General features: G+C 37.5%; 2 protein-coding genes across 2 annotated transcripts in view; one reads left to right on the top strand and one right to left on the bottom strand.

Moving 5' to 3' along the window:
* The window catches only part of LOC123705103 (sodium-dependent dopamine transporter-like), a 56,686-nt gene that overhangs the window by 10,412 nt on the left and 19,170 nt on the right, over positions 1–27,104 (top strand). The window contains exons 7-8 of the mRNA XM_045653727.1: positions 20,588–20,716; positions 26,183–26,506. Of these exons, the coding sequence (XP_045509683.1) occupies positions 20,588–20,716; positions 26,183–26,506 (453 nt within the window). The remainder of the gene's footprint in view (positions 1–20,587; positions 20,717–26,182; positions 26,507–27,104) is intronic.
* On the bottom strand, positions 717–6,343 carry LOC123705102. Its single transcript, XM_045653726.1, has one exon. It carries the CDS (start codon positions 6,317–6,319, stop codon positions 965–967), a length of 5,355 nt encoding a protein of 1,784 aa, XP_045509682.1. The 5' UTR covers positions 6,320–6,343; the 3' UTR covers positions 717–964.

Raw genomic sequence — 27,104 nt, 5'->3', positions numbered from 1 at the left:
TGTTTTACGAATTTTAGGTATATATAGATACGTTTTATAACGCTTATCATAATAATATTATCATAAAAGGACCAACATTGTATTTATTGTACTTACATACCATGCCATGGGAGATACAAAAAAATAATAGTTAATCTTAATCTAAATCATTACTTCATTCTAATTCATTATTTATTTAATTTTGATTTAAACAATAAATAAACAACACGAATTGAAACAAACATGTAAAAATATTTTAACAGTCAACAAATCACAAATCTTTTTACTAACTCTGACGTTAATCCACTTTAAATATGCTTTATCCATTTTATTCCTCAGTCAAAAACTTGGCCGCCTATATGCCACTTTTCCGTTAATTATTCTTTTATAACCTGTGGAGAATTAGGGCTGTGTAGCGCTCATAGATAATAATTAAGTTTTAAGCATTTTTCACCTCTTTTCGTGTCGAGGGTTAAACGAGCTCGTTCAAGATGAAGGTACGTGCTCAAGATGGTGTAACTATTACAACAGGTTGCTATAAGCTCCGCTTCAATATAAAACTCATAAAATGCTAAATTACAAATTGAGAATGCAATGTCAAAAACTATGAGCATAATATGCGCCCTTGCACCCGCTGCGCAGTCAACGTCATCTCTTAATGAGATGTGTTTGATATTATGCGGTTGATTGTTGATTCTTCCTTTTATTTGATGTGATAAAAATGAAACAATACTGACTTGCAGTGAAAAATATTAGGTTTAATTAAAACGATTACATTGTGTGTGCCGTTACAAGATTACAAAAGGAATGACGTTAGGTTACATGATTATGCAAATTTGTTTTACATTAACGTGAAGTTGCCGCCGGTGCCACCGGTGTTGCCGCCACACCGCTGAACGACGCTCACTTCATAGTTGTTGAACATACCGCCCGCCTTGGAAGAACTCAGGGAAGGCTTCCAACATGAAGCGTCAGTGAAGCTGGATCATGAGGGGTATAACGGGCAAATTTTTGCAAAAGATCGACGTATGATGCCGTGCGCTGTCCGTATTTCAGCCACTCGGGAAATCCCATCAGTCCCCGGTAAGACGTGCGTCACTCGACCCAGTTTCCATTTTAAAGGGGGAACATTATCCTCCTTGATCAGAACTAAGCTATCTTGTTTGAGGTCCTCATTGTTGGTTTTCCATTTAATTCGCTGTTGGAGCTCTGAAATGTATTCTTTCGACCAACGCTGCCAAAAATGTTGTCGAAGTTGCTCCACATGGTCATAGCGTCCCAATCGCGTAGGCTTAATCATCGTCAGGTTTTCGCAGATAGGTGCAGTTAGTGGTCGACCGATCAGGAAATGGGCTGGAGAAAGTGGGAGAAAGTCATGAGGATCTGAGGACAGAGGAGACAGAGGGCGAGAGTTCAGGACGGCTTCAATTTGCGTTAATACCGTTTCAAACTCTTCACGTGTTAACCTAGCATTGCCCAGCACCCGCCGCAAATGATGCTTACAGGACTTGACTCCTGCTTCCCACAACCCGCCAAAATGAGGACTGTACGGTGGTATAAATGTTAAACGAATTTGATTATGACTAAGAAAATCAGAAATATCACTACCATTATTAAAAATTACTGATAATTCTTTTTCAGCACCAACGAAATTTTTTCCATTGTCTGAAAAGATTTGATAAGGCTTTCCACGCCGTGCTATGAACCGATTTAATGCTAAAATATAATCATGTGTACTCAAGCTACCTACCAGTTCTAAATGTATAGCCCTTGTACTAAAACAAACGAATAAACAAATGTATGACTTTATTAATTTTGCACCCCTGCCTTTGCGGTCCAATATGAGCAGTGGCCCGGCATAGTCAACACCACAATTCATAAAAGGAAAATTTTGTTCTAATCTTTCCGAAGGTAAGTTACCCATAAGAGGGGTCAATGTCCTGCCTTTCATGCGTTTGCATACGATACAATTATGAACAACTTGTTTAGCTAAATCGCGAGCCCTCAAAATCCACCACCTTTCACGCATGGAATATACTAGAAGTTGAGGTCCAGCATGAAGCAATCGTTTATGTTCATATTCACATAATAATCTTGAAAATCGATGCTTCCCACTAAGCAATACGGGATGTTTTTTATTATAATCAAATTCATTCGCGTTAGATAACCTACCACCGACACGAATAATATTTGATTCATCTAGAAAAATATTTAAACCGGCTATTTTATTATATATCAATTTATTTTTAATATTTTTACTATTATTTAATGATAACTTATTTTTTAATCTATAATATTGCTCACTAAATGATTCTTGTTGAGCAAACCGTGTTAATGTATCAAGTGATCGCTGTAACTCATCTACAGATAAGGAACCGGTTTGTCGCACACGAATGCCGTTCACAATAGGCACTCTGACATTATCAATGAATCGCAATAAATATGCGCAAACCCTTTGCAAACGAATAAATGACGAATAACGTTCAAAATCAAATATTGAACATAATTGAGTAGAATGTAAATTAACAGCGCTATGTTTAATTTCAGGCAACTCACTATATGGCGAAATAAATATTTTATTATTGTCTGGCCACTTACTACTTATATCGCGTAAGAAGGCAGGGCCACACCACCAATTATGATTACTATCATACTTCAGCGTGTCTAACGTCGTGCCGCGAGTTATAATATCCGCAGGGTTATCGGTTCCCTTAACATGTCGCCAAATTGTATCGCACGTTAATTCATTTATTTGTGCGACGCGATTTTGAACGAAGGTTTTAAGTAAATGCGGCGACATACTCAACCAGCCTTGCACAATAGTTGAGTCAGTCCAAAAATATATTTTATCGAAATTTAACCGTAGGGATTGTTTTATTTTAATATATAATCTCGCACCTACCAAAGCCCCGCACAGTTCGAGTCTCGGAATACTTACTATCTTTATCGGTGCTAATTTACTTTTTGCACACAATAAATGCACTGAAACTGGTAAAGTACCGTTATTATTACACAACCTAACGTACGCGCACGCTCCGTAGGCATCTTGAGAAGCGTCAGTAAATATATGAAGCTCCTTGTAACTATTGTCATCAATAACACAACGAGGTATTTTAATATTATGCAAATGTTGCAAATCACACAGAAACTTACGCCATGCAATCGCTATGGTTTCGGGAACTTCGTCGTCCCAATCTAATTTTTGTAGCCACAATTTTTGTAACAATGATTTAGCTGTGATTACTACGGGTGTTAATAAACCTAATGGATCATATATTTGTGCAACGGTGGATAATATGACACGCTTCGTAACTATCGAGTAATTTTTTGTAAATTTAGTTGTAAAATAAAATTCATCCCTTTTTGTACACCAGCCTAAACCTAACGTTTTGGATGAATGATTTACATCAATGTTTAGGTCTTTATACATTTCAGGAGATACGTCGCAATTAAATGTCCATTTATGCAGCGGAAAACAACCCTGTTTTAACAACTTGGATATTTTATTACACAATTCCATTAACGATTCAAGGTCATTACTCCCCGTAATTAAATCGTCAACGAAAAAATCCTCGTTAATTGTCCTTGCAACTAATTCATCATTACAGTCTAAAGCTAATTGTTTTAAGCAACGCATGCTGAGAAACGGTGCTGACGCCGTTCCATATGTCACTGTATTTAGCATATATAACTGTAAAGGTAGGTTTCGATTATTCCTCCACAATATCAGCTGTAAATTACGTTGATCCGATTGAATTAAAATCTGTCTGTACATTTTTTGAATATCTGCGCAGGCTACGTATTTATATTGACGAAATCTAAGTAAAATTGAGAATATATCATTTTGTAATGGAGGTCCTGTATACTGTATATTATTTAACGATTTGTTGTTTGATGTATTCGCGCTCGCGTCGAACACAACACGTAATTTCGTAGTTAAACTATCCTCACGATAGACACCGTGATGAGGCAATATATAATGTGGTTTACTTAATAAATCTGGAATATTTTCTGTTTCAATAAGAGTCATATGACCCAGTGTTTCATATTCTGTAATAAATTCGCTATAAAGTGTTTTATAATTAGGTAAACGATCCAACTTTCTTTCGAGAGATAAAAAACGATTTTTAGCCATAGTGTACGAATCACCTAATAACTCAGGTGACTCTTTTAGAGGAATGCGAACAGAGAATCTACCGTGTTTGTCACGTGTCGTAGTCTCTTTAAATAACGTTTCACAATAACGATCATCTTTAGACATGGGAGAAGAGAAGTCAGTCAATTCTTCTAACTCCCAAAATTTTTTCAGTTGAGTATTAATCTGAACTAAGTTACACTGAACTCTTTCAGTCTTAAACGAGTGACTATTATAAATAGGCCCAGAAATTATCCATCCTAATTTTGAATCGTACAGATAAGGACCATCACTAAGCTTAATCTTATCACTATTTAATAAATCCCAAAATATATCCGCTCCTATAAGGATATCGATATCCGACGGCACACTAAACGTAGGGTCCGCGAGTGAAATGTGTTTAGGTATTTGGAAGCGTTGAGATTTAATTGGTAACGAAGGTAACTTTGATGTAATACGAGGAAGAACCAAGCATTGAATATTTATATTAAAACGATTAACTTTAGAACGAATATTTACCTTACAGGTGTGAGAACATTTTGATATGCTTTGCCCAACACCTGAAATATGTATAGTGGACTGTATTATTGGTATTTGTAAACGATTACACAACGATTCTGTAATAAAACAATTCTGACTTCCGTTGTCAAGGAGCGCCTTAACTGTGTGATAATTATCACTAGAGTCAGAAACGTCAATGAGCGCTGTCGAAAGCAACACGGGTTGTATAGCGGCAGCGGCATTGCACGTGAGTACATTTATACGCTCGGAATGCACTCCCGTATCAGCTGATTTATGCGAACTAGGTATAGACGCGGGAATACTTAATTCTTCATTAGAACTAAGACAAGTATTATGAAGTAGTGTATTATGGTTCTTTTTGCATAATTTGCATGGACCATATGAACAATCGTTTGCTACATGGCTATCAGTGCGAATACAATTACGACAAAAGTTTTTATTTTTTACAAGAACATGTCTCTCCTGCACGGACCTGTTTAAGAATTTCGGACATGAATACAAATAATGTTCACCGCCGCAATCAACACAAACACGTTCTTTTATATTGATATCGGATTTAGGTTTGTTACGAGATGAATTAACTACATGTGTATGTGTGAGAGGTTGCGACAAGGTTTTAGGCTTACTAAAATATTTCTGGTTGTTATTCGAGTTAATATAATTATTATTGTTATGTTTATTATATAAAACACCGCGCACATTGTTCGTTTTTATCATTTCTAACATATCAGCTCGGTTTCCAAGAAACTCTAATAGATCGCCTAATTTAATGTTTCTTGATTCATTTTTTGACAATAAGGTACCTTTATGCGTCTCCCACTCACGCTCTGTGGACTGATCGAGCTTGGACACAATTAAATAGACAACCAAAGTGTCCCATGAATCGGTCGGTTCGTTTAATGATTTTAATGCACGTAAATTACGTAATGTTGAATCTATCAACCTTCTAATGTGAACAAACGATTCGCTTTGTAGTGCCTGAACATTAAAGAGTGCCTTGACATGATTTTGTACTAATAATCGATTATTATGAAACCTATTTTCTAATAAATCCCATGCGTGTGAGTAGTTTTCAGCCGTGAACTCTAATGCACTAATAACATGAGAAGCAGAACCACTGAGGGAAGATTTTAAATAATGAAATTTCTGTATATCATTAAGATCATCACGACTGTGTATCATAGTGAGATATGAATTCCTATACTCCAACCACTGATCATAAGCACCCTCAAAGACAGGTAGCTTTATTACTGGCAATTTAATAGACATAGAATTATTACAAACCTGATGACAAATAGATTGTGTTTTTTCACTACTGTTAGGATTCACTAAGCACTTCGCGTTAGCCATAATAGAAAAATACTGCTGTTCAAACAATTCACGGTATTCTAATTGAGCTGCTATATCAGAATCTTCAACTAATTGTTCAATTTTACTCTGAATTTCATTGTAACTTTGAAAAAGTGTACAAGCTGACTCTATTCGTAATTCTAATTCAGTTTTGCTATTGGAATTTAATTCTGATTTGTCTAATTTTGAAATATATCTTTCAAACAATGTTAGCCTGCCTTTTAACGTGCCACGCTGTCTCTTTAAGTCAGCGAGCTGCATATTTATACTTTTACAAATACCTAAACGAGGAGATTTAGAATTACCACCGATTGTATCTTCACAGTCACTCATTTTAGCAGATTATAGGAAACAAGAGTACTTACAAATTCCCGGTAAGCATCAGCACAGCGCCGCGCTGCTCAACACGTGCACGAATAACTGAAACGTGAAAATAACGATATTAACGCAAATTAAACACACAGGAGATGGAGAGAAGAAGGATGGGTATCGTAACCTGACCGGATGCGACTCGACGGCAATCCTGCAGAATCCTTTTGCGACTCGCCAATCGCCATGTGCATGTGATGATGATGATGACTTCAATTAATGATTCGGCTCCGAATGGACCATGTTTGATATTATGCGGTTGATTGTTGATTCTTCCTTTTATTTGATGTGATAAAAATGAAACAATACTGACTTGCAGTGAAAAATATTAGGTTTAATTAAAACGATTACATTGTGTGTGCCGTTACAAGATTACAAAAGGAATGACGTTAGGTTACATGATTATGCAAATTTGTTTTACATTAACGTGAAGTTGCCGCCGGTGCCACCGGTGTTGCCGCCACACCGCTGAACGACGCTCACTTCATAGTTGTTGAACAAGATGAGCAGCTCAACAATTGAATGGACGAAGAACAAGTATAATAATATAATAATGTGTGTGCAACACAGAACAGTAAGAACAAAATAGAAGTGCGATGTGGGCGTGGCCCACGTGTCACTAGTAAGGTAAGATCACCTAACTCGCTCTCAATTGTGCGCAGAAAAATATTCGAGTCGGTTGTCAGCTGTCAAACCTTTTTTCCATATTTATTCATTATTTAGGGCGTGTTGTTCGGTATTAGAGTGGAAAAATGATAGCAGACGAAATTTAATAATATCAGCAATCGAGGCATTTCATACCATCGGTAAGTCTTATTTTAATTTATTTTAAATATATTTTATGTTACAACTTCGCTTGTCGTAATTTGTCAAAAATTTATAAAAATATTAAGTCAAAATGAACCTTAAATCATAGGAAATTAGTACTAATATAGATTGAACAGCAAACAAGACTTTCTGGAATATTATTGCAATAAACAAACGAATGTCGGATTAGTGATGCATGTGGCGCATATCGACAGTATCGATACTTTAGAAAAGACAAACATTATAAATTAATATTAAATTTTATTTTATTTTTACTTAGCTTTAATTTGTCCTTTTTATTTATAGATTTTCGAAAGAGGCTAATTTAAAAGAGAAATGGATAATTAATGCAACGTGACGAGTTAACTGGATGCCGAACAGCAATAAGCAGTCTAACAAAGGCCACCGATACATCAAACCTACGGCAGTTCCAAGATTTAAAATAATGCATATTTTCTGTTTGTTTTGTAAATATAGATTTATACTATTCTATTCCGTTTTTTTATTTAATAATAATAATATGAAAAGACATACTTATTAGTAATAAACATACTCCAAAATGTGGCACATTGTACTATACTCATATCAAAAAAATATTTATTTGTGAATTATCGATAACAAGGCTGACATCCCTTAGAGCATAGCATCAGATTAATATCAAGCTATTGATATATTAAGAAGAGCTGGAACGTCAACACATTTACACATTGCACATGTTAGGCCGGGAGATACTGACACAAAAATTCGGGTCATTTGTAACAGGATGGCGGTCTAGAAGGGTCTTATAGTACGCAATGACAAAAAGAAAAATGATGGTCAGAACGCTGGTACCGGCGGACTACATCTTTTTTATAGGCTATCGGTAAATTCTAAAATTTTTGTGTTACAAATCGTTTGACTTTCGCTATTTATACGACGAGTTCGACTAACGCCCACGCGACTAGTCCGCCGGTACCAGCGTTCTGACCATCATTTTTCTTTTAGTCATTGCGTAATAAGACCTCTGTAGAACCGCCATTCTGTTACAAATGACCCGAAATTTTGTGTCAGTATCTCCCGGCCTATGTATGTGTCATATTTTGCAATTGTTTATAAATACAGGGTGATGTAATTGGTGTAGTACGAATATCTAAAAATCTATGAAGAATTTTGTGATACAGTAAATGGAAGAATTATAGACTATTTTACAGTATTTAATAAAATCATTTAATTTTTTGTTCATTTTCATTAGAAATGTCAATTTTTCTCACCAAGATTGGAGGATAAGGATCTTGTTAGAAAAATATAAATTTTGACTAAAATCGGCATTTTTTTTTTCAAAAATCAAATTACTAATTAATAATCAGAGTTATCACATTATTAAAAAAATAAGCCAAACTATACACAATTTTTACTTGATGCAATCCTCAAAGATCATGGACATAGTGTATTGCGCCTTCCACCATACCATCCAGAACTCAACCTAATAGAGTTACTATGGGGCATAATTAAAGGGAAAGTAGCATCACAAAATGTGAACTTTAACTTGAAAACTGTGGAAGAATTATTTAGAAAGGAAGCAAATGCCATATTAGTCTGGATATGTTTAGTGACGTTTGGAGAAAGACGCGAGAACATGAGGAAAAATATATTCAATTAGAACCAAAAGTAGATAATTACACTGACTCATTTACTGACGGCGAGTTCTTCGAGCGATGAAAGTTTCAGTGAAGTAGAAGATTACGATTAGGTATGATTAAATAGATTCTTCTTCTTCTCTATAGATACTGCTCTCTGAATTGGTGGTAAATGTTAAAACTGTTAAACTGCTAAGACGATTCAAAAGTGCTTCTAGAAGAAGTCTAATTGTATAAATGTTTGAGTTTGAGTTAAAAACCAATAGTGTGAAAATTATACAATAAACATGTAACACATATTTGTTAGCGCGTATTGGTAGGTATTACGTACTTACTACAAATATAATATTTCTTAGATATCTTTACTCGACTAAAGTCAGGACAAGACTGCTCCGCAACTGCAGAAGACGTCCGTTATTTAAATCATTATCAAAACAACCATCCGTGTGTTGGGAGTGAGCGCACGTGTTATTTGTATTGTTTTTATGACCTGAAATTTAATTATTATTTGATAATTGAATGATTATTAATACTTTTATCCAATTGATTATTATTAGAATAAATAATTAACTTCATCAATTGATTTACTTTTAAAGTATAATTTTACAGGTAAATTATGAGAGCTTTCATAATTATATTTGCATAATATATTTATCTACAACGCACCCATTTTACAATTCAAGTCTAAAATGAAACTAGAGTCGCATTTATTTTTGAACATACTGTAAGTGAAATTGCATAAGTGTGAGTACTGTGAACATGCCAGCTTTCCTTAATTGACCGATAATGTCATTAATGTAGAGTGACACAAATTTCAACCTTATTTCTATGTGTTGAGGTTCAAAGTTATATCTATCGAAAACTAACGCCCTCTGTTGTGGAGTAGCTGAATGTTTTTCGAATTTGGAATTTCGGAGCAAAGAGAAACAAAACAGCTAATATACCTAGGGATGTTATACTAAAATAAACCGTAACTTGTTGCTTTAGGGTACATATTGAAATGCTGAATTTATAACCTAAGTCAGTTTTTACTCAAATTAAGCTGTCCAATCAAAGGCATAGTTTACTTGTAGTGTACTGTATAACTATCGGTTTAAATGTGTGGGTTTGGCGACACTGGTTTTCATACTAATTATGACATTATAGCACTTCTATTTTGTTCTTACTGTTCTGTGGTGTGCAAGTATCCTTTGATTTACGATATGACCTTTATAAAACGATATTATGACCTTATAAGTATTTAGAAATATAAAAATATTATTTGGATAAACATTCCCAATACTTCAAAAACTACATAATGCAGATATAGTCGTTCATAAAACATGTTATACAACACAAATAATACGAGGAAACAGCCCGGTGTAACGTGGATGACTGGCCCGGCCAGGCTTGCTTCAAATCTGACATATGATGTAGCGTCAATTATTCTTTACAACATGCCAGACTCGTACCGTGCCGGAGCCGGGGAAAAATACCCAATGATATTGTTCTGGTACGGTGTATTGAAGTGAATCATCCTTTAACACAGATATAGTCGTACATAAAACATGTTATACAATACAAACAGGGCCGTCTTAGACTATGCCGGGGCCCTTGGGCACACAAGAATTGGGGGCCCTTTGAAACAAAACTAGGTATACAAATTTTTTCCCATAAATTTATGTGAAAAAAATTGTCATTTCCTCCAGGGGGGCCCCCAGACGATGGGGGGCCCTGGGCACTGGCCCCCTGTGCCCCTATGGTAAAGACGGTAATGAATACAAATAATACGAGGAAACAGCCCGGTGTAACGTGGACGACTGGCCCGGCCAGGCTCGGTGCAAATATGACAGGGTGTAGCATGAATTATTATTTACAACATGCCAGACTCGTACCGTGACGGAGCCGGGAAACAATACCCAACAATATGTTCTGGTGCGGTGTAGTGAAGTGAATCATCCTTTAACACAGATATAGTCGTACATAAAACATGTTATACAATACAAATAATACGAGGAAACAGCCCGGTGTAACGTGGACGACTGGCCCGGCCAGGCTCGGTGCAAGTATGACAGGGTGTAGCATGAATTATTATTTACAACATGCCAGACTCGTACCGTGCCGGAGCCGGGAAACAATACTCAACGATATGTTCTGGTACGGTGTAGTGAAGTGAATCATCCTTTAACACAGATATAGTCGTACATAAAACATATTATACAAACAAATAATGCGAGGAAACATCTCGGTGTAACGTGGACGACTGGCCCGGCCAGGCTCGGTGCAGGTATAACAGGGTGTAGCATGAATTATTATTTACAACATGCCAGACTCGTACCGTGCCGGAGCCGGGAAACAATACTCAACGATATGTTCTGGTAAGGTGTAGTGAAGTGAATCATCCTTTAACACAGATATAGTCGTACATAAAACATGTTATACAATACAAATAATACGAGGAAACAGCCCGGTGTAACGTGGACGACTAGCCCGGCCAGGCTCAGTGCAAGTATGACAGGGTGTAGCATGAATTATTCTTTACAACATGCCAGACTCGTACCGTGCCGGAGCCGGGAAACAATACTCAACGATGTGTTCTGGTACGGTGTAGTGAAGTGAATCATCCTTTAACACAGATATAGTCGTACATAAAACATGTTATACAAAACAAATAATACGAGGAAACAGCCCGGTGTAACGTGGACGACTGGCCCGGCCAGGCTCGATGCAAGTATGACAGGGTGTAGCATGAATTATTCTTTACAACATGCCAGACTCGTACCGTGCCGGATCCGGGAAACAATACCCACCGATATGTTCTGGTACGGTGTAGTGAAGTGAATCATTCTTTAACACAGATGTCTTACATAAAACATGTTATACAATACAAATAATACGAGGAAACAGCCCGGTGTAACGTGGACGACTGGCCCGGCCAGGATCGGTGCAAGTATGACAGGGTGTAGCATGAATTATTCTTTACAACATGCCAGACTCGTACCGTGCCGGAGCCGGGAAACAATACTCAACGATATGTTCTGGTACGGTGTAGTGAAGTGAATCATCCTTTAACACAGATATAGTCGAACATAAAACATGTTATACAATACAAATAATACGAGGAAACAGCCCGGTGTAACGTGGCCGACTGGCCCGGCCAGGTTCGGTGCAAATATGACAGGGTGTAGCATGAATTATTATTTACAACATACCAGACTCGTACCGTGCCGGAGCCGGGAAACAATACCCAACAATATGTTCTGGTACGGTGTAGTGAAGTGAATCATCCTTTAACACAGATATAGTCGTACATAAAACATGTTATACAATACAAATAATACGAGGAAACAGCCCGGTGTAACGTGGACGACTGGCCCGGCCAAACTCGGTGCAAATATGACAGGGTGTAGCATGAATTATTCTTTACAACATGCCAGACTCGTACCGTGCCGGAGCCGGGAAACAATACTCAACGATGTGTTCTGGTACGGTGTAGTGAAGTAAATCATCCTTTAACACAGATATAGTCATACATAAAACATGTTATACAATACAAATAATACGAGGAAACAGCCCGGTGTAACGTGGACGACTGGCCCGGCCAGGCTCGGTGCAAATATGACAGGGTGTAGCATGAATTATTATTTACAACATGCCAGACTCGTACCGTGCCGGAGCCGGGAAACAATACTCAACGATATGTTCTGGTACGGTGTAGTGAAGTGAATCATCCTTTAACACAGATATAGTCGTACATAAAACATGTTATACAATACAAATAATACGAGGAAACAGCCCGGTGTAACGTGGACGACTGGCCCGGCCAGGCTCGGTGCAAATATAACAGGGTGTAGCATGAATTATTCTTTACAACATGCCAGACTCGTACCGTGCCGGATCCGGGAAACAATACCCACCGATATGTTCTGGTACGGTGTAGTGAAGTGAATCATTCTTTAACACAGATGTCGTACATAAAACATGTTATACAATACAAATAATACGAGGAAACAGCCCGGTGTAACGTGGACGACTGGCCCGGCCAGGCTCGGTGCAAGTATGACAGGGTGTAGCATGAATTATTATTTACAACATGCCAGACTCGTACCGTGCCGGAGCCGGGAAACAATACTCAACAATATGTTCTGGTACGGTGTAGTGAAGTGAATCATCCTTTAACACAGATATAGTCGTACATAAAACATTTTATACAAAACAAATAATACGAGGAAACAGCCCGGTGTAACGTGGACGACTGGCCCGGCCAGGCTCGGTGCAAGTATGACCGGGTGTAGCATGAATTATTCTTTACAACATGCCAGACTCGTACCGTGCCGGAGCCGGGAAACAATACCCGACGATGTGTTCTGGTACGGTGTAATGAAGTGAATCATCCTTTAACACAGATATAGTTGTACATAAAACATGTTATACAAAACAAATAATACGAGGAAACAGCCTGGTGTAACCTGGACGACTGGCCCGGCCAGGCTCGGTGCAAGTATGACATGGTGTAGCATGAATTATTATTTACAACATGCCAGACTCGTACCGTGCCGGAGCCGGGAAACAATACTCAACGATGTGTTCTGGTACGGTGTAGTGAAGTGAATCATCCTATAACACAGATATAGTCGTACATAAAAAAATGTTATACAATACAAATAATACGAGGAAACAGCCCGGTGTAACGTGGACGACTGGCCCGGCCGGGCTCGGTGCAAGTATGACAGGGTGTAGCATGAATTATTCTTTACAACATGCCAGACTCGTACCGTGCCGGAGCCGGGAAACAGTACCCAACAATATGTTCTGGTACGGTGTAGTGAAGTGAATCATCCTTTAACATAGATATAGTCGTACATAAAACATGTTATACAACACAAATAATACGAGGAAACAGCTCGGTGTAACGTCGACGACTGGCCCGACCAGGCTCGGCTCAAGTATGACAGGGTGTAGCATGAATTATTCTTTACAACATGCCAGACTCGTACCGTGCCGGAGCCGGGAAACAATACCCGACGATGTGTTCTGGTACGGTGTAGTGAAGTGAATCATCCTTTAACACAGATATAGTCGTACATAAAACATGTTATACAATACAAATAATACGAGGAAACAGCCCGGTGTAACGTGGACGACTGGCCCGGCCAGGCTCGGTGTAAGTATGACAGGGTGTAGCATGAATTATTCTTTACAACATGCCAGACTCGTACCGTGCCGGAGCCGGGAAACAATACTCAACGATGTGTTCTGGTACGGTGTGGTGAAGTAAATCATCCTTTAACACAGATATAGTCGTAAATAAAACATGTTATACAATACAAATAATACGAGGAAACAGCCCGGTGTAACGTGGACGACTGGCCCGGCCAGGCTCGGTGCAAGTATGACAGGGTGTAGCATGAATTATTCTTTACAACATGCCAGACTCGTACCGTGCCGGAGCCGGGAAACAATACTCAACAATATGTTCTGGTACGGTGTAGTGAAGTGAATCATCCTTTAACACAGATATAGTCGTACATAAAACATGTTATACAATACAAATAATACGAGGAAACAGCCCGGTGTAACGTGGACGACTGGCCCGGCCAGGCTCGGTGCAAATATGACAGGGTGTAGCATGAATTATTATTTACAACATGCCAGACTCGTACCGTGCCGGAGCCGGGAAACAATAATCAACGATATGTTCTGGTACGGTGTAGTGAAGTGAATCATCCTTTAACACAGATATAGTCGTACATAAAACATGTTATACAATACAAATAATACGAGGAAACAGCCCGGTGTAACGTGGACGACTGGCCCAGCCAGGCTCGGTGCAAATATGACAGGGTGTAGCATGAATTATTATTTACAACATGCCAGACTCGTACCGTGCCGGAGCCGGGAAACAATACCCAACAATATGTTCTGGTACGGTGTAGTGAAGTGAATCATCCTTTAACACAGATATAGTCGTACATAAAACATGTTATACAATACAAATAATACGAGGAAACAGCCCGGTGTAACGTGGACGACTGGCCCGGCCAGGCTCGGTGCAAGTATGACAGGGTGTAGCATGAATTATTATTTACAACATGCCAGACTCGTACCGTGCCGGAGCCGGGAAACAATACTCAACAATATGTTCTGGTACGGTTTAGTGAAGTGAATCATCCTTTAACACAGATATAGTCGTACATAAAACATTTTATACAAAACAAATAATACGAGGAAACAGCCCGGTGTAACGTGGACGACTGGCCCGGCCAGGCTCGGTGCAAGTATGGCCGGGTGTAGCATGAATTATTCTTTACAACATGCCAGACTCATACCGTGCCGGAGCCGGGAAACAATACCCGACGATGTGTTCTGGTACGGTGTAGTGAAGTGAATCATCCTATAACACAGATATAGTCGTACATAAAAAATGTTATACAATACAAATAATACGAGGAAACAGCCCGGTGTAACGTGGACGACTGGCCCGGCCGGGCTCGGTGCAAGTATGACAGGGTGTAGCATGAATTATTCTTTACAACATGCCAGACTCGTACCGTGCCGGAGCCGGGAAACAGTACCCAACAATAAGTTCTGGTACGGTGTAGTGAAGTGAATCATCCTTTAACACAGATATAGTCGTACATAAAACATGTTATACAACACAAATAATACGAGGAAACAGCTCGGTGTAACGTCGACGACTGGCCCGACCAGGCTCGGCTCAAGTATGACAGGGTGTAGCATGAATTATTCTTTACAACATGCCAGACTCGTACCGTGCCGGAGCCGGGAAACAATACCCGACGATGTGTTCTGGTACGGTGTAGTGAAGTGAATCATCCTTTAACACAGATATAGTCGTACATAAAACATGTTATACAATACAAATAATACGAGGAAACAGCCCGGTGTAACGTGGACGACTGGCCCGGCCAGGCTCGGTGTAAGTATGACAGGGTGTAGCATGAATTATTCTTTACAACATGCCAGACTCGTACCGTGCCGGAGCCGGGAAACAATACTCAACGATGTGTTCTGGTACGGTGTAGTGAAGTAAATCATCCTTTAACACAGATATAGTCGTAAATAAAACATGTTATACAATACAAATAATACGAGGAAACAGCCCGGTGTAACGTGGACGACTGGCCCGGCCAGGCTCGGTGCAAGTATGACAGGGTGTAGCATGAATTATTCTTTACAACATGCCAGACTCGTACCGTGCCGGAGCCGGGAAACAATACTCAACAATATGTTCTGGTACGGTGTAGTGAAGTGAATCATCCTTTAACACAGATATAGTCGTACATAAAACATGTTATACAATACAAATAATACGAGGAAACAGCCCGGTGTAACGTGGACGACTGGCCCGGCCAGGCTCGGTGCAAATATGACAGGGTGTAGCATGAATTATTATTTACAACATGCCAGACTCGTACCGTGCCGGAGCCGGGAAACAATAATCAACGATATGTTCTGGTACGGTGTAGTGAAGTGAATCATCCTTTAACACAGATATAGTCGTACATAAAACATGTTATACAATACAAATAATACGAGGAAACAGCCCGGTGTAACGTGGACGACTGGCCCGGCCAGGCTCGGTGCAAATATGACAGGGTGTAGCATGAATTATTATTTACAACATGCCAGACTCGTACCGTGCCGGAGCCGGGAAACAATACCCAACAATATGTTCTGGTACGGTGTAGTGAAGTGAATCATCCTTTAACACAGATATAGTCGTACATAAAACATGTTATACAATACAAATAATACGAGGAAACAGCCCGGTGTAACGTGGACGACTGGCCCGGCCAGGCTCGGTGCAAGTATGACAGGGTGTAGCATGAATTATTATTTACAACATGCCAGACTCGTACCGTGCCGGAGCCGGGAAACAATACTCAACAATATGTTCTGGTACGGTTTAGTGAAGTGAATCATCCTTTAACACAGATATAGTCGTACATAAAACATGTTATACAATACAAATAATACGAGGAAACAGCCCGGTGTAACGTGGACGACTGGCCCGGCCAGGCTCGGTGCAAGTATGACAGGGTGTAGCATGAATTATTATTTACAACATGCCAGACTCGTACCGTGCCGGAGCCGGGAAACAATACTCAACAATATGTTCTGGTACGGTTTAGTGAAGTGAATCATCCTTTAACACAGATATAGTCGTACATAAAACATTTTATACAAAACAAATAATACGAGGAAACAGCCCGGTGTAACGTGGACGACTGGCCCGGCCAGGCTCGGTGCAAGTATGGCCGGGTGTAGCATGAATTATTCTTTACAACATGCCAGACTCATACCGTGCCGGAGCCGGGAAACAATACCCGACGATGTGTTCTGGTACGGTGTAGTGAAGTGAATCATCCTATAACACAGATATAGTCGTACATAAAAAATGTTATACAATACAAATAATACGAGGAAACAGCCCGGTGTAACGTGGACGACTGGCCCGGCCGGGCTCGGTGCAAGTATGACAGGGTGTAGCATGAATTATTCTTTACAACATGCCAGACTCGTACCGTGCCGGAGCCGGGAAACAGTACCCAACAATAAGTTCTGGTACGGTGTAGTGAAGTGAATCATCCTTTAACACAGATATAGTCGTACATAAAACATGTTATACAACACAAATAATACGAGGAAACAGCTCGGTGTAACGTCGACGACTGGCCCGACCAGGCTCGGCTCAAGTATGACAGGGTGTAGCATGAATTATTCTTTACAACATGCCAGACTCGTACCGTGCCGGAGCCGGGAAACAATACCCGACGATGTGTTCTGGTACGGTGTAGTGAAGTGAATCATCCTTTAACACAGATATAGTCGTACATAAAACATGTTATACAATACAAATAATACGAGGAAACAGCCCGGTGTAACGTGGACGACTGGCCCGGCCAGGCTCGGTGTAAGTATGACAGGGTGTAGCATGAATTATTCTTTACAACATGCCAGACTCGTACCGTGCCGGAGCCGGGAAACAATACTCAACGATGTGTTCTGGTACGGTGTAGTGAAGTAAATCATCCTTTAACACAGATATAGTCGTAAATAAAACATGTTATACAATACAAATAATACGAGGAAACAGCCCGGTGTAACGTGGACGACTGGCCCGGCCAGGCTCGGTGCAAGTATGACAGGGTGTAGCATGAATTATTCTTTACAACATGCCAGACTCGTACCGTGCCGGAGCCGGGAAACAATACTCAACAATATGTTCTGGTACGGTGTAGTGAAGTGAATCATCCTTTAACACAGATATAGTCGTACATAAAACATGTTATACAATACAAATAATACGAGGAAACAGCCCGGTGTAACGTGGACGACTGGCCCGGCCAGGCTCGGTGCAAATATGACAGGGTGTAGCATGAATTATTATTTACAACATGCCAGACTCGTACCGTGCCGGAGCCGGGAAACAATAATCAACGATATGTTCTGGTACGGTGTAGTGAAGTGAATCATCCTTTAACACAGATATAGTCGTACATAAAACATGTTATACAATACAAATAATACGAGGAAACAGCCCGGTGTAACGTGGACGACTGGCCCGGCCAGGCTCGGTGCAAATATGACAGGGTGTAGCATGAATTATTATTTACAACATGCCAGACTCGTACCGTGCCGGAGCCGGGAAACAATACCCAACAATATGTTCTGGTACGGTGTAGTGAAGTGAATCATCCTTTAACACAGATATAGTCGTACATAAAACATGTTATACAATACAAATAATACGAGGAAACAGCCCGGTGTAACGTGGACGACTGGCCCGGCCAGGCTCGGTGCAAGTATGACAGGGTGTAGCATGAATTATTATTTACAACATGCCAGACTCGTACCGTGCCGGAGCCGGGAAACAATACTCAACAATATGTTCTGGTACGGTTTAGTGAAGTGAATCATCCTTTAACACAGATATAGTCGTACATAAAACATTTTATACAAAACAAATAATACGAGGAAACAGCCCGGTGTAACGTGGACGACTGGCCCGGCCAGGCTCGGTGCAAGTATGGCCGGGTGTAGCATGAATTATTCTTTACAACATGCCAGACTCATACCGTGCCGGAGCCGGGAAACAATACCCGACGATGTGTTCTGGTACGGTGTAGTGAAGTGAATCATCCTATAACACAGATATAGTCGTAAATAAAACATTTATACAACACAAATAATACGAGGGAACAGCCCGGTGTAACGTGGACGACTGGCCCGGCCAGGCTTGGTTCAAATCTGACAGGGCGTAGCGTGAAAGTGTAGGGTGTAGGTTTATTTCGGTGTACTCTAATTGCATCATGTTTTTGTTTCCGTTTGTCATCAGTCTCAGTCTTCTCCGGATTCAATTTTAGCCTCACTTTTTCGCTTTCCATCGCAAGTTCTTTTAACATTATGCTTAGACTCCCTGAGGTTTTGGCGAATAGCACAATGTCATTAAAATCATTGTGCTATTCGCCAAAACGTCAGGGAGCGACAGGTTGTAAGTAGCGTGCACAATTCCTTACTACATGCCAGGACCAGACCGTGCCGGAGTCGGGAAATAATACCCACCGATATGTTCCGGCGTGGCGAAATGAATCATTCGAATTCTTTTGTTGAGTGACATTTCGCTTCGTTTTTATTAGATACTAGTGGTCCGCCCCGGCTTCGCCCGTGGTACGTATTTATTATCCTATATCCTTCTCCTGGCTCTAAACTACCTCCCTGCCAATTTTCAGCTAAATCGGTTCAGCCGTTCTTGAGTTATAAGTGGAGTAACTAACACGACTTTCTTTTATATATATAGATTAATCTTCAGAGTAACTTCACTTCTTCGATGAACTGATGTTGAGCCGTAGCGGCTGAATCTATAACAAAACTTCTGACGAGTTACATACATCGAAAGAAGTTTAATAGGTTCAGACGCCACAACTGAAGAAACTGGTTCAATCTTCTCGTTTCAGAACTTCTTACTACGTAGATAATGCACAACATTAATGAAGATTGATTAAGGTTTATGTTGTAATTCACAACATTACATTAAAATTATGTCATCATTGAGTGTCAATAATGTATTGCGTGGCTTTAATAACAAACAATGAACAGACTTAAAAGTAAACTTAAAAACACGCTTTTATTAGATAATATCTTTAAATCGAACTGGGATAAACGTAAAAACTTATAACTATAATACGTGTCCGTTAGAAGGGGGTCAATATCGAATCTAAAAGTGTTTCAGAAGCATACAAACATATAGGCAAAGCTAATAAAAACGTGTTAATGATGACTGATAATAATTTAAAATATAGTATCAAGATAAGCAATTTCGTGGATGCAGTGATATAAACAATAGACAATTTTATAGATATTATTATGAGATTCTTACTTATTATGTACGCGAACCTTAATTCTGTATTCCGTAATTTTTTTAACTACCTATATTGTTAATTGTATTATATAATTTTAAAAGGGCACAAACAAATAACATATTTTTTTGGCCAATTGTTTAAACATAGGGGCCGATAATGTTTGAAACAAAAAATAAATGAAATTTAAAATTCGTAAAACATGTTTCTCAAACAAAAAGAAAAAATAATAGATGTTTAATCAACCGATTATGAATCACTCGTTACCTTCTTATGATAACTAGGTACAAACGTAGGAACGTAATTACTCAGTTTTGAAGTAATAATAATTAAACATAAGTAATACACAAAAATATAAAGTCCATAGATTTGAATAATGAAATAAATTTCAACCTAACGAAATTAAATTGCTTTATTTCAATTAATGAATTTCTCCCAATTTTCAGCTTTTCAAGTTTACATTTCTTTGGGGAACGTTCTCAACATTATTTATAGTGATTGTCCTTTTGTTTTCAACGTACACGACCACAGCGTTCTACCAGATAATGGATTTAACTGATGCGAAAAAGAAATACGTGAGTTATTTTATATTATTATAATTGTTAGACAAACAAAAAAGAGGGGTGAGGGGGAAAGTGACGGCACTGCATGATTCGTCTTAGTACTGTCACTTTCTCATACTGGATTAGGTACTGCTATAAGAGGTCACGGTAACCTTCCATTTAAATCAAGCTTGAGGTAGGGGTCCTGTTACTCTTCGGTGCTCACACCGGTCAAAGCAAGCTGGAGACGAGGACAAGGGTCCCTCCCGGGAGCGTTCAGGTCCGCGGGGTCGCTACTCCCCGACACCTCGACAGAAGGTGCCCTGCGGGCTTATTATTTGTAGTAAAATGTGTAGTGACTACAGAAATAATGCAAAAAGAAGGAAAATACCATTGGAAAGTACATACATCAATAAAATAATATTTGCATCGTGGTAATCAAAGCTCCATTCATGATAATTTAGAGAAAAAAAATGAAAATAAACAAAAATAAATTAATGTTCTATAGTTCTATACAATTGAATACGTCATAATAGTTTTAAAATATCAACGATATAACATTTAACTACTTAAGAGTGAAAATATGAAGTAACCTATTAAGCATTGCTTTATAATTATCATGTCACGAATAATTTAAATGCTAAAGGCCGTACTTAGGCCTCGTTAAATATTTAGAACTAAAATTAGAAGATGACTGCATACAGACTACAGAGGTAGTTGCTATTTTCGCGCTAAAAAGAATTCGTAATGAGCCGCTAATAGTGCTGAGAAGACTTAACTCATTGTTTATATGAGTGCTATGCTACAAGGCCGTTTTAGTAAGACAAACAAACAAACAAAAATACTTTATTGTGCACTAGGACATAAAAATTACAAAAGCAAATATACAAAAGAAAGAGACACAGTTGAGCACAACAGGCGGTCTTATCGCTAAGACAGCGATCTCTTCCAGACAACCTGGTGGTCAAGGAAAAACAAGACTAAATAATATATATATATATAAGACATTAAACATGTAAAAAAAAAATGAATTGAAATAACTATGAAATGTGTATGAATGTGTATAAATCCTATAAAATATGGAATCACAGATAATATAATAATATACTATCAAAACGTAAATATCTAAGTGTTGTAATTTTCTTATAGTATTCAAAATGTTGCAGATTTCCGGTTAATATTTCAATTAACATAATATGTGTAATAACTTGTAAAAAATAAGTACGGCAATGTGAGTAAATTTAATTGCCTAAATTTTAAAGGCAATAAATGAAAAACACGTGGTCACGAACCTCTGCGTCAATCGGTAAAAAAAGAAGATTAACTATAGTTATCCTGTCATATTTAAAGTATACCCAATTTTTTTAATAAAATCTAGACCGCCTTCCTGTTAGAACTAAACTAAATTTATACGGTGTAACACGGGAGGAATTTGCTCTAAAATAAAAATATTATTTTCAAAATAATTATTATGTAAACCATCTTAGCTACATTCTAATTAAGTGACTAAAATATTGTAAAACAAACTTACATACCCTCAAAAAATATGAAGCTAATATTATCTATACAGTATACATATAATAAATCTGTAGAAGGGTCAATTCTGTACATTGAAAATATTGAAAAAATAAATAGCAGGGGGTGTTACTGGATCGATACCAAACCCAAATATGTGTTTAAAAAATTTTTTGTCTGTCTGTCTGTCTGTCTGTCTGTATGTGAAGACATCACGTGAAAACTAACGGTTCGATTTGGATGAAACTTGGTATAATTATACCTTATTATTTTGGGCGTAAAATAGAATACTTTTTATTCTGGAAAAATACGTAGAAAAAAAATTATCTTAATTTTTCAGTTTTATCCATAGACATTGTTCTGTAGAACCGCGTACACACGTTGCGTATTATTATAGGTCGAGCCGTATTTGGTCTTTATAATAGATATTTATAAGATGTCATTGTCAGAGTTACTCAAAATGGAGAAATAAACCATCTAAGCGAAGACCGACATCCGCGCGGACGGAGTCGCGGGCGGAAGCTAGTGTATAATATCAAAACCCAAATTCCGCATTGTAAACAAAATAGCCAAAATTGAATATAGCTGATCCATCTGTCAATATTGACAAATTATCAGAAGTCACGCTAAATTTGTGTTTTCATTGGTAACTGGAAAATTAGAGCGTAATCGGCAATATGCGTGGGGATTTTAGCTCATAGCCAGATAACAGATTTAGTCGATTGGCCGAATACCAGTGTTGGTTTAGTATTAACCGGTTGAAGGAGTTTGCACGTATAACCGAGTATTTCACATATTCGGAAAAATATACGTTACTGGTTGGCTCCAGTTTTTACAGTAAATGTTAGGTGTGTGATATTTTGCATGATTTATATATGTAAATACATACATGTAGGTAAAAGTCTGCACTGAACATAGAACGTAGTACCTATATAGTATACGTGGGCTGTAATCGACTGAATAGAGCAACGTCTATAAAATTAATGGAAAAATCAATGGGCGGAAAGACAATGTCGTCTTTATTTTACAAGCTTGTATTTCAAGTGCAGCTTATCGCCTCCCGTGATAGTTTGTTTACATAGTAAAACGTATTTTTTACCTTGTTCTTGAATAGCAAAGGGCACTAGATTATTCTAGGAAGAATCACGCCTTCGCACATTTTGTATTCATTTAAAATTTTTATAAAATGCTTTTACAACGAGGGCCTTAATAAAGACGCTCCTTGGCCTTTAGCATATATTTTTAACGTTATTATAAAATGGAAAATCCTAGGTTAAGGCCACGCTGTAGTGAGAGCGATTTGTAAGCTTGAACCTCACCTAGATAATGTCGTTTTTCTTTTACAATTGTTTACGGTTTCATTACTTTGCGTTGTGCTCTTGAGAAAATAATGGAGATATATTTTAACGTTATTATCACACTGAAAAATTACACTTGTTCTATCTTTTCTAATTATTATAAAAATAATAATTAAAAGCTTTCATTTATGTTTGTTAAGACAGAAGAGATTTATTCAAATATACATCTGAGATATGGATTCAAAGAGAATCTGAAACTTGTCCTATCTTAGTTTGAATGTCCCCCATCCTAATGAAGATGTATGTAGTTATTGCTCTACGTCTTACTTAAAAGTTTCCACTTTAATATTCCGTGCAAAATTAAAAATGCCACATAAACAATATTTAATTTCAACGTGCCGTACAAGGGATCTTTTACACGTGTAACTAGTATATAAACATTTTATTAACAGGCACACAGTTAACTGATTAAATGCAAACTTAGTAACATGTCTTTGAGAGATTATGTTTGATTAATTACCAAGTTCAATACATTTGCTTTGAAACATGGAAGTTCTAATGAAGCAACCGTTGCATTTCATTGATTGTAGCTATTGACAATGGTATTGTTTGGCTTTGTCTAGTTTCTAACGTGGTATGTTTGGTACTGTTATCTATTGTTTAATCTAAGAAAAAAATGTTTTTTTTGTGTATTTCATTTTAAAATTGGATGCTTATAAGAGATACATGGAGGGATAGAAAATTATTGGAGGTATCGGCCACTTTTCTCGCGATATTTAAAAATGTAGAGGTTGTATTAGGTTGTTAAATCGCTAACATAATATATGCAGTATTATTTTAAGTTATCAAACTAAAATATTACCGTTTTTTTATTTTGTAGATTTTAATATTATTGTAAATGTAACTATAATCAATGTAAAGTTTCAGGAACGATACCATAAATTTGATTTTAATAATTTTTCGAATAAAAATAATTATTGTTATTCTGTTTGAATCTGGTTGGTAATTGGTTTTCCGAAGTTTTTTTTAATGAAATATTTGCTAAACTCGCTATTTAAGAAACAATTATTTAATATAAAACGTTATACAATTATTCAGAATCAGCCCTTGATACATCAAAAAAATGTAAACTCAAACATCTTTACAACTTAACCTGAAAATAATTATACAGTTTGAATGGTAGTTTTTCATAGATGTAAAATCGTATCAACCCTTGACACAAAGTTACCGAGGCTTTTATATAGGTTAATTTTATGTTTTCGTTTCGCTAAAATAGGGCAAAAATCTTGCGTTATACTGAGGAATATTCATTTATATAACGACTGCATTAATTAAGAAATGGGTTAACTAACAGGCAGTAATAAAAGTGATTAAGTAATCTAGATATTGCTAGAGTATGATAAAAAAGGTTAATTATTTACACCTTCATGTGCATAATACGATGTTTATAAACAAGGTTTAATCACTACATAGTATAAAACAAAGTCGCTTTCTCTGTCCCTATGTCCCTTTGTATGCTTAAATCTTTAAATCTACGCAACGGATTTTGATGTGGTTTTTTTAATAGATAGAGTGATTCAAGAGGAATGTTTTAGTATATTATAATTTATTAGGTTTTAAGCAAAGCGGGCGAAGCCGCGGACGGTAAGCTAGTTAAAGATAAACAAATGAAACGCAATATAATAATAGTAATAAATGAAGCGCCTTATGCAAATTAAATCTATTCAAGCATTACAAACACAAAAAATGATATAATACGTGACCACCATAGTATATCTAAACATAATATTAATTATTATAAAATTTAATTGCAAATATCCTAGAAAATACATAAAATTATACTTGAGAAATTTTTAAAGAAAATATAAAATTCGATCACGAGGCGGGATTTGCTACTATTCTTTAAACATTTCTAATTCAGAAAGCATTTCATCTATACTCATATTATAAAGCTGAAGAGTTTGTTTGTTTGTTTGAACGCACTAATCTCGGGAACTACTGGTCCGATTTGAAAAATTCTTTCGGTGTTAGATAGTCTATTTATCGAGGAAGGTATAGGCTATATTTCATCACGCTACGGGCAACAGGAGTGGAGCCATGACGGGGGTGAAACCGCGCGGAGCAGCTAGTAACTAAATAATATCCAAACGATACGTAAAAAAAATTGGAAAAGCTTATCAAATATTAATATGTATCAATGATATTCCCAACAACACTTCTTCTGTTATAAGTATATTCTCAATAGCTACTTTCGGTTGAAATATTATTATAATGGTGTTTGTAAATATAATAATATGACAAAAACCGAAACAAGCCATCAGGGATATCATGAGCTAGTGATGATGCCCAAATCCCGACTGCTTCCAAACTATTCTTCTTGAAATGTGTATTTTCTAATTTCTTCTTATTTTGGAGCCAATACCGGGAGTATAGAAAATTTGCTGACACTTTTTTTAGTGAAATACTTTAACGCCATAAAAATTAAGATAATTTATACAAAAATTGTATTATGTGAAGTTATTTCCATAAACGAGATGGTAAAATTGAAGTTTTTTACAATATTTAAGGATAGTCATACTTTTTAACATTCGACCAATTCGGAATCGCTTTTTCCGACTAAAATCAACAAGAACGACAATTACCATAGATATATAATTTATATAACGTGTGAAAATAAACTTTTCAGCCGTCCTCAATGAACCGGCCGAACGAAATGTTCAGCGTTGGACTAATTGGCGTATACGACTTCGGCACTATGTCTCCGTTCACAATGATCGACACGACGGTCGTTATATTCGCCATCGTCGCTACAGCGATTGCGTTCGCTAGATCGCTAATCGTAAGGGCGCTGTATCTAGCGCTTTCAAGCTGCATCGAGGTCAAAATCACAGTCACCCCGCATTACTTATTATTTGTGATGATACCTCTCAGCGTCGAATTTATGCATATGCATAAGATATACATTTTCTACGTGTATATGAACTTGACTGTAGCGTTGGTACCCGGGTTGGTGAGTAAATTCGGAATAGACTTGCACATTACTTACACATTGATATTTGTTGTTCAAAGAATTAATATAATCCATACTAATATTATAAATGCGACAGTAACTCTGTCTGTCTGTCTGTCTGTTACTCAATCACGCCTTAACTACTGAACCAATTTGCATGAAATTTGGTATAGAGATATTTTGAAACCAGAGGAAGGACATAGGATAGTTTTTATCCCGGAAATCCTACGGGAACGCGTTTTTCTTTGAAAACGCGGGCGAAGCCGCGGGCGGAAAGCTAGTATATTATATACAAGAATAATATTATAGTAAATATAAAAAAATCACTGGTACACTGTTCATCAGTTTAATTAGATACTAATATGCCGATTTTTTGTGAGTAGCTTCCTTTTAAATATACGCCCAGCATTTTTGCTTATGTTGGTATATGGTAGCTTAATAAGGATATCAAGGATAAAATATTATTTTGATTTGACTAATTAAAAAAAAAATATAACTAACCGAATTTATATATTTTAATTATTGGTAATATTATCTTAATAACGACGATATATTATATTTGTCCTACAAAATATAAGGTTCTGGGTTGTTCCCCCCT

Source organism: Colias croceus, chromosome Z, assembly GCF_905220415.1.
Source record: "Colias croceus chromosome Z, ilColCroc2.1".
NCBI classification, from domain to species: domain Eukaryota; kingdom Metazoa; phylum Arthropoda; class Insecta; order Lepidoptera; family Pieridae; genus Colias; species Colias croceus.
Note: the sequence above shows the minus strand (reverse complement) of the source record. Positions and strands in the feature narration are given on the sequence as shown.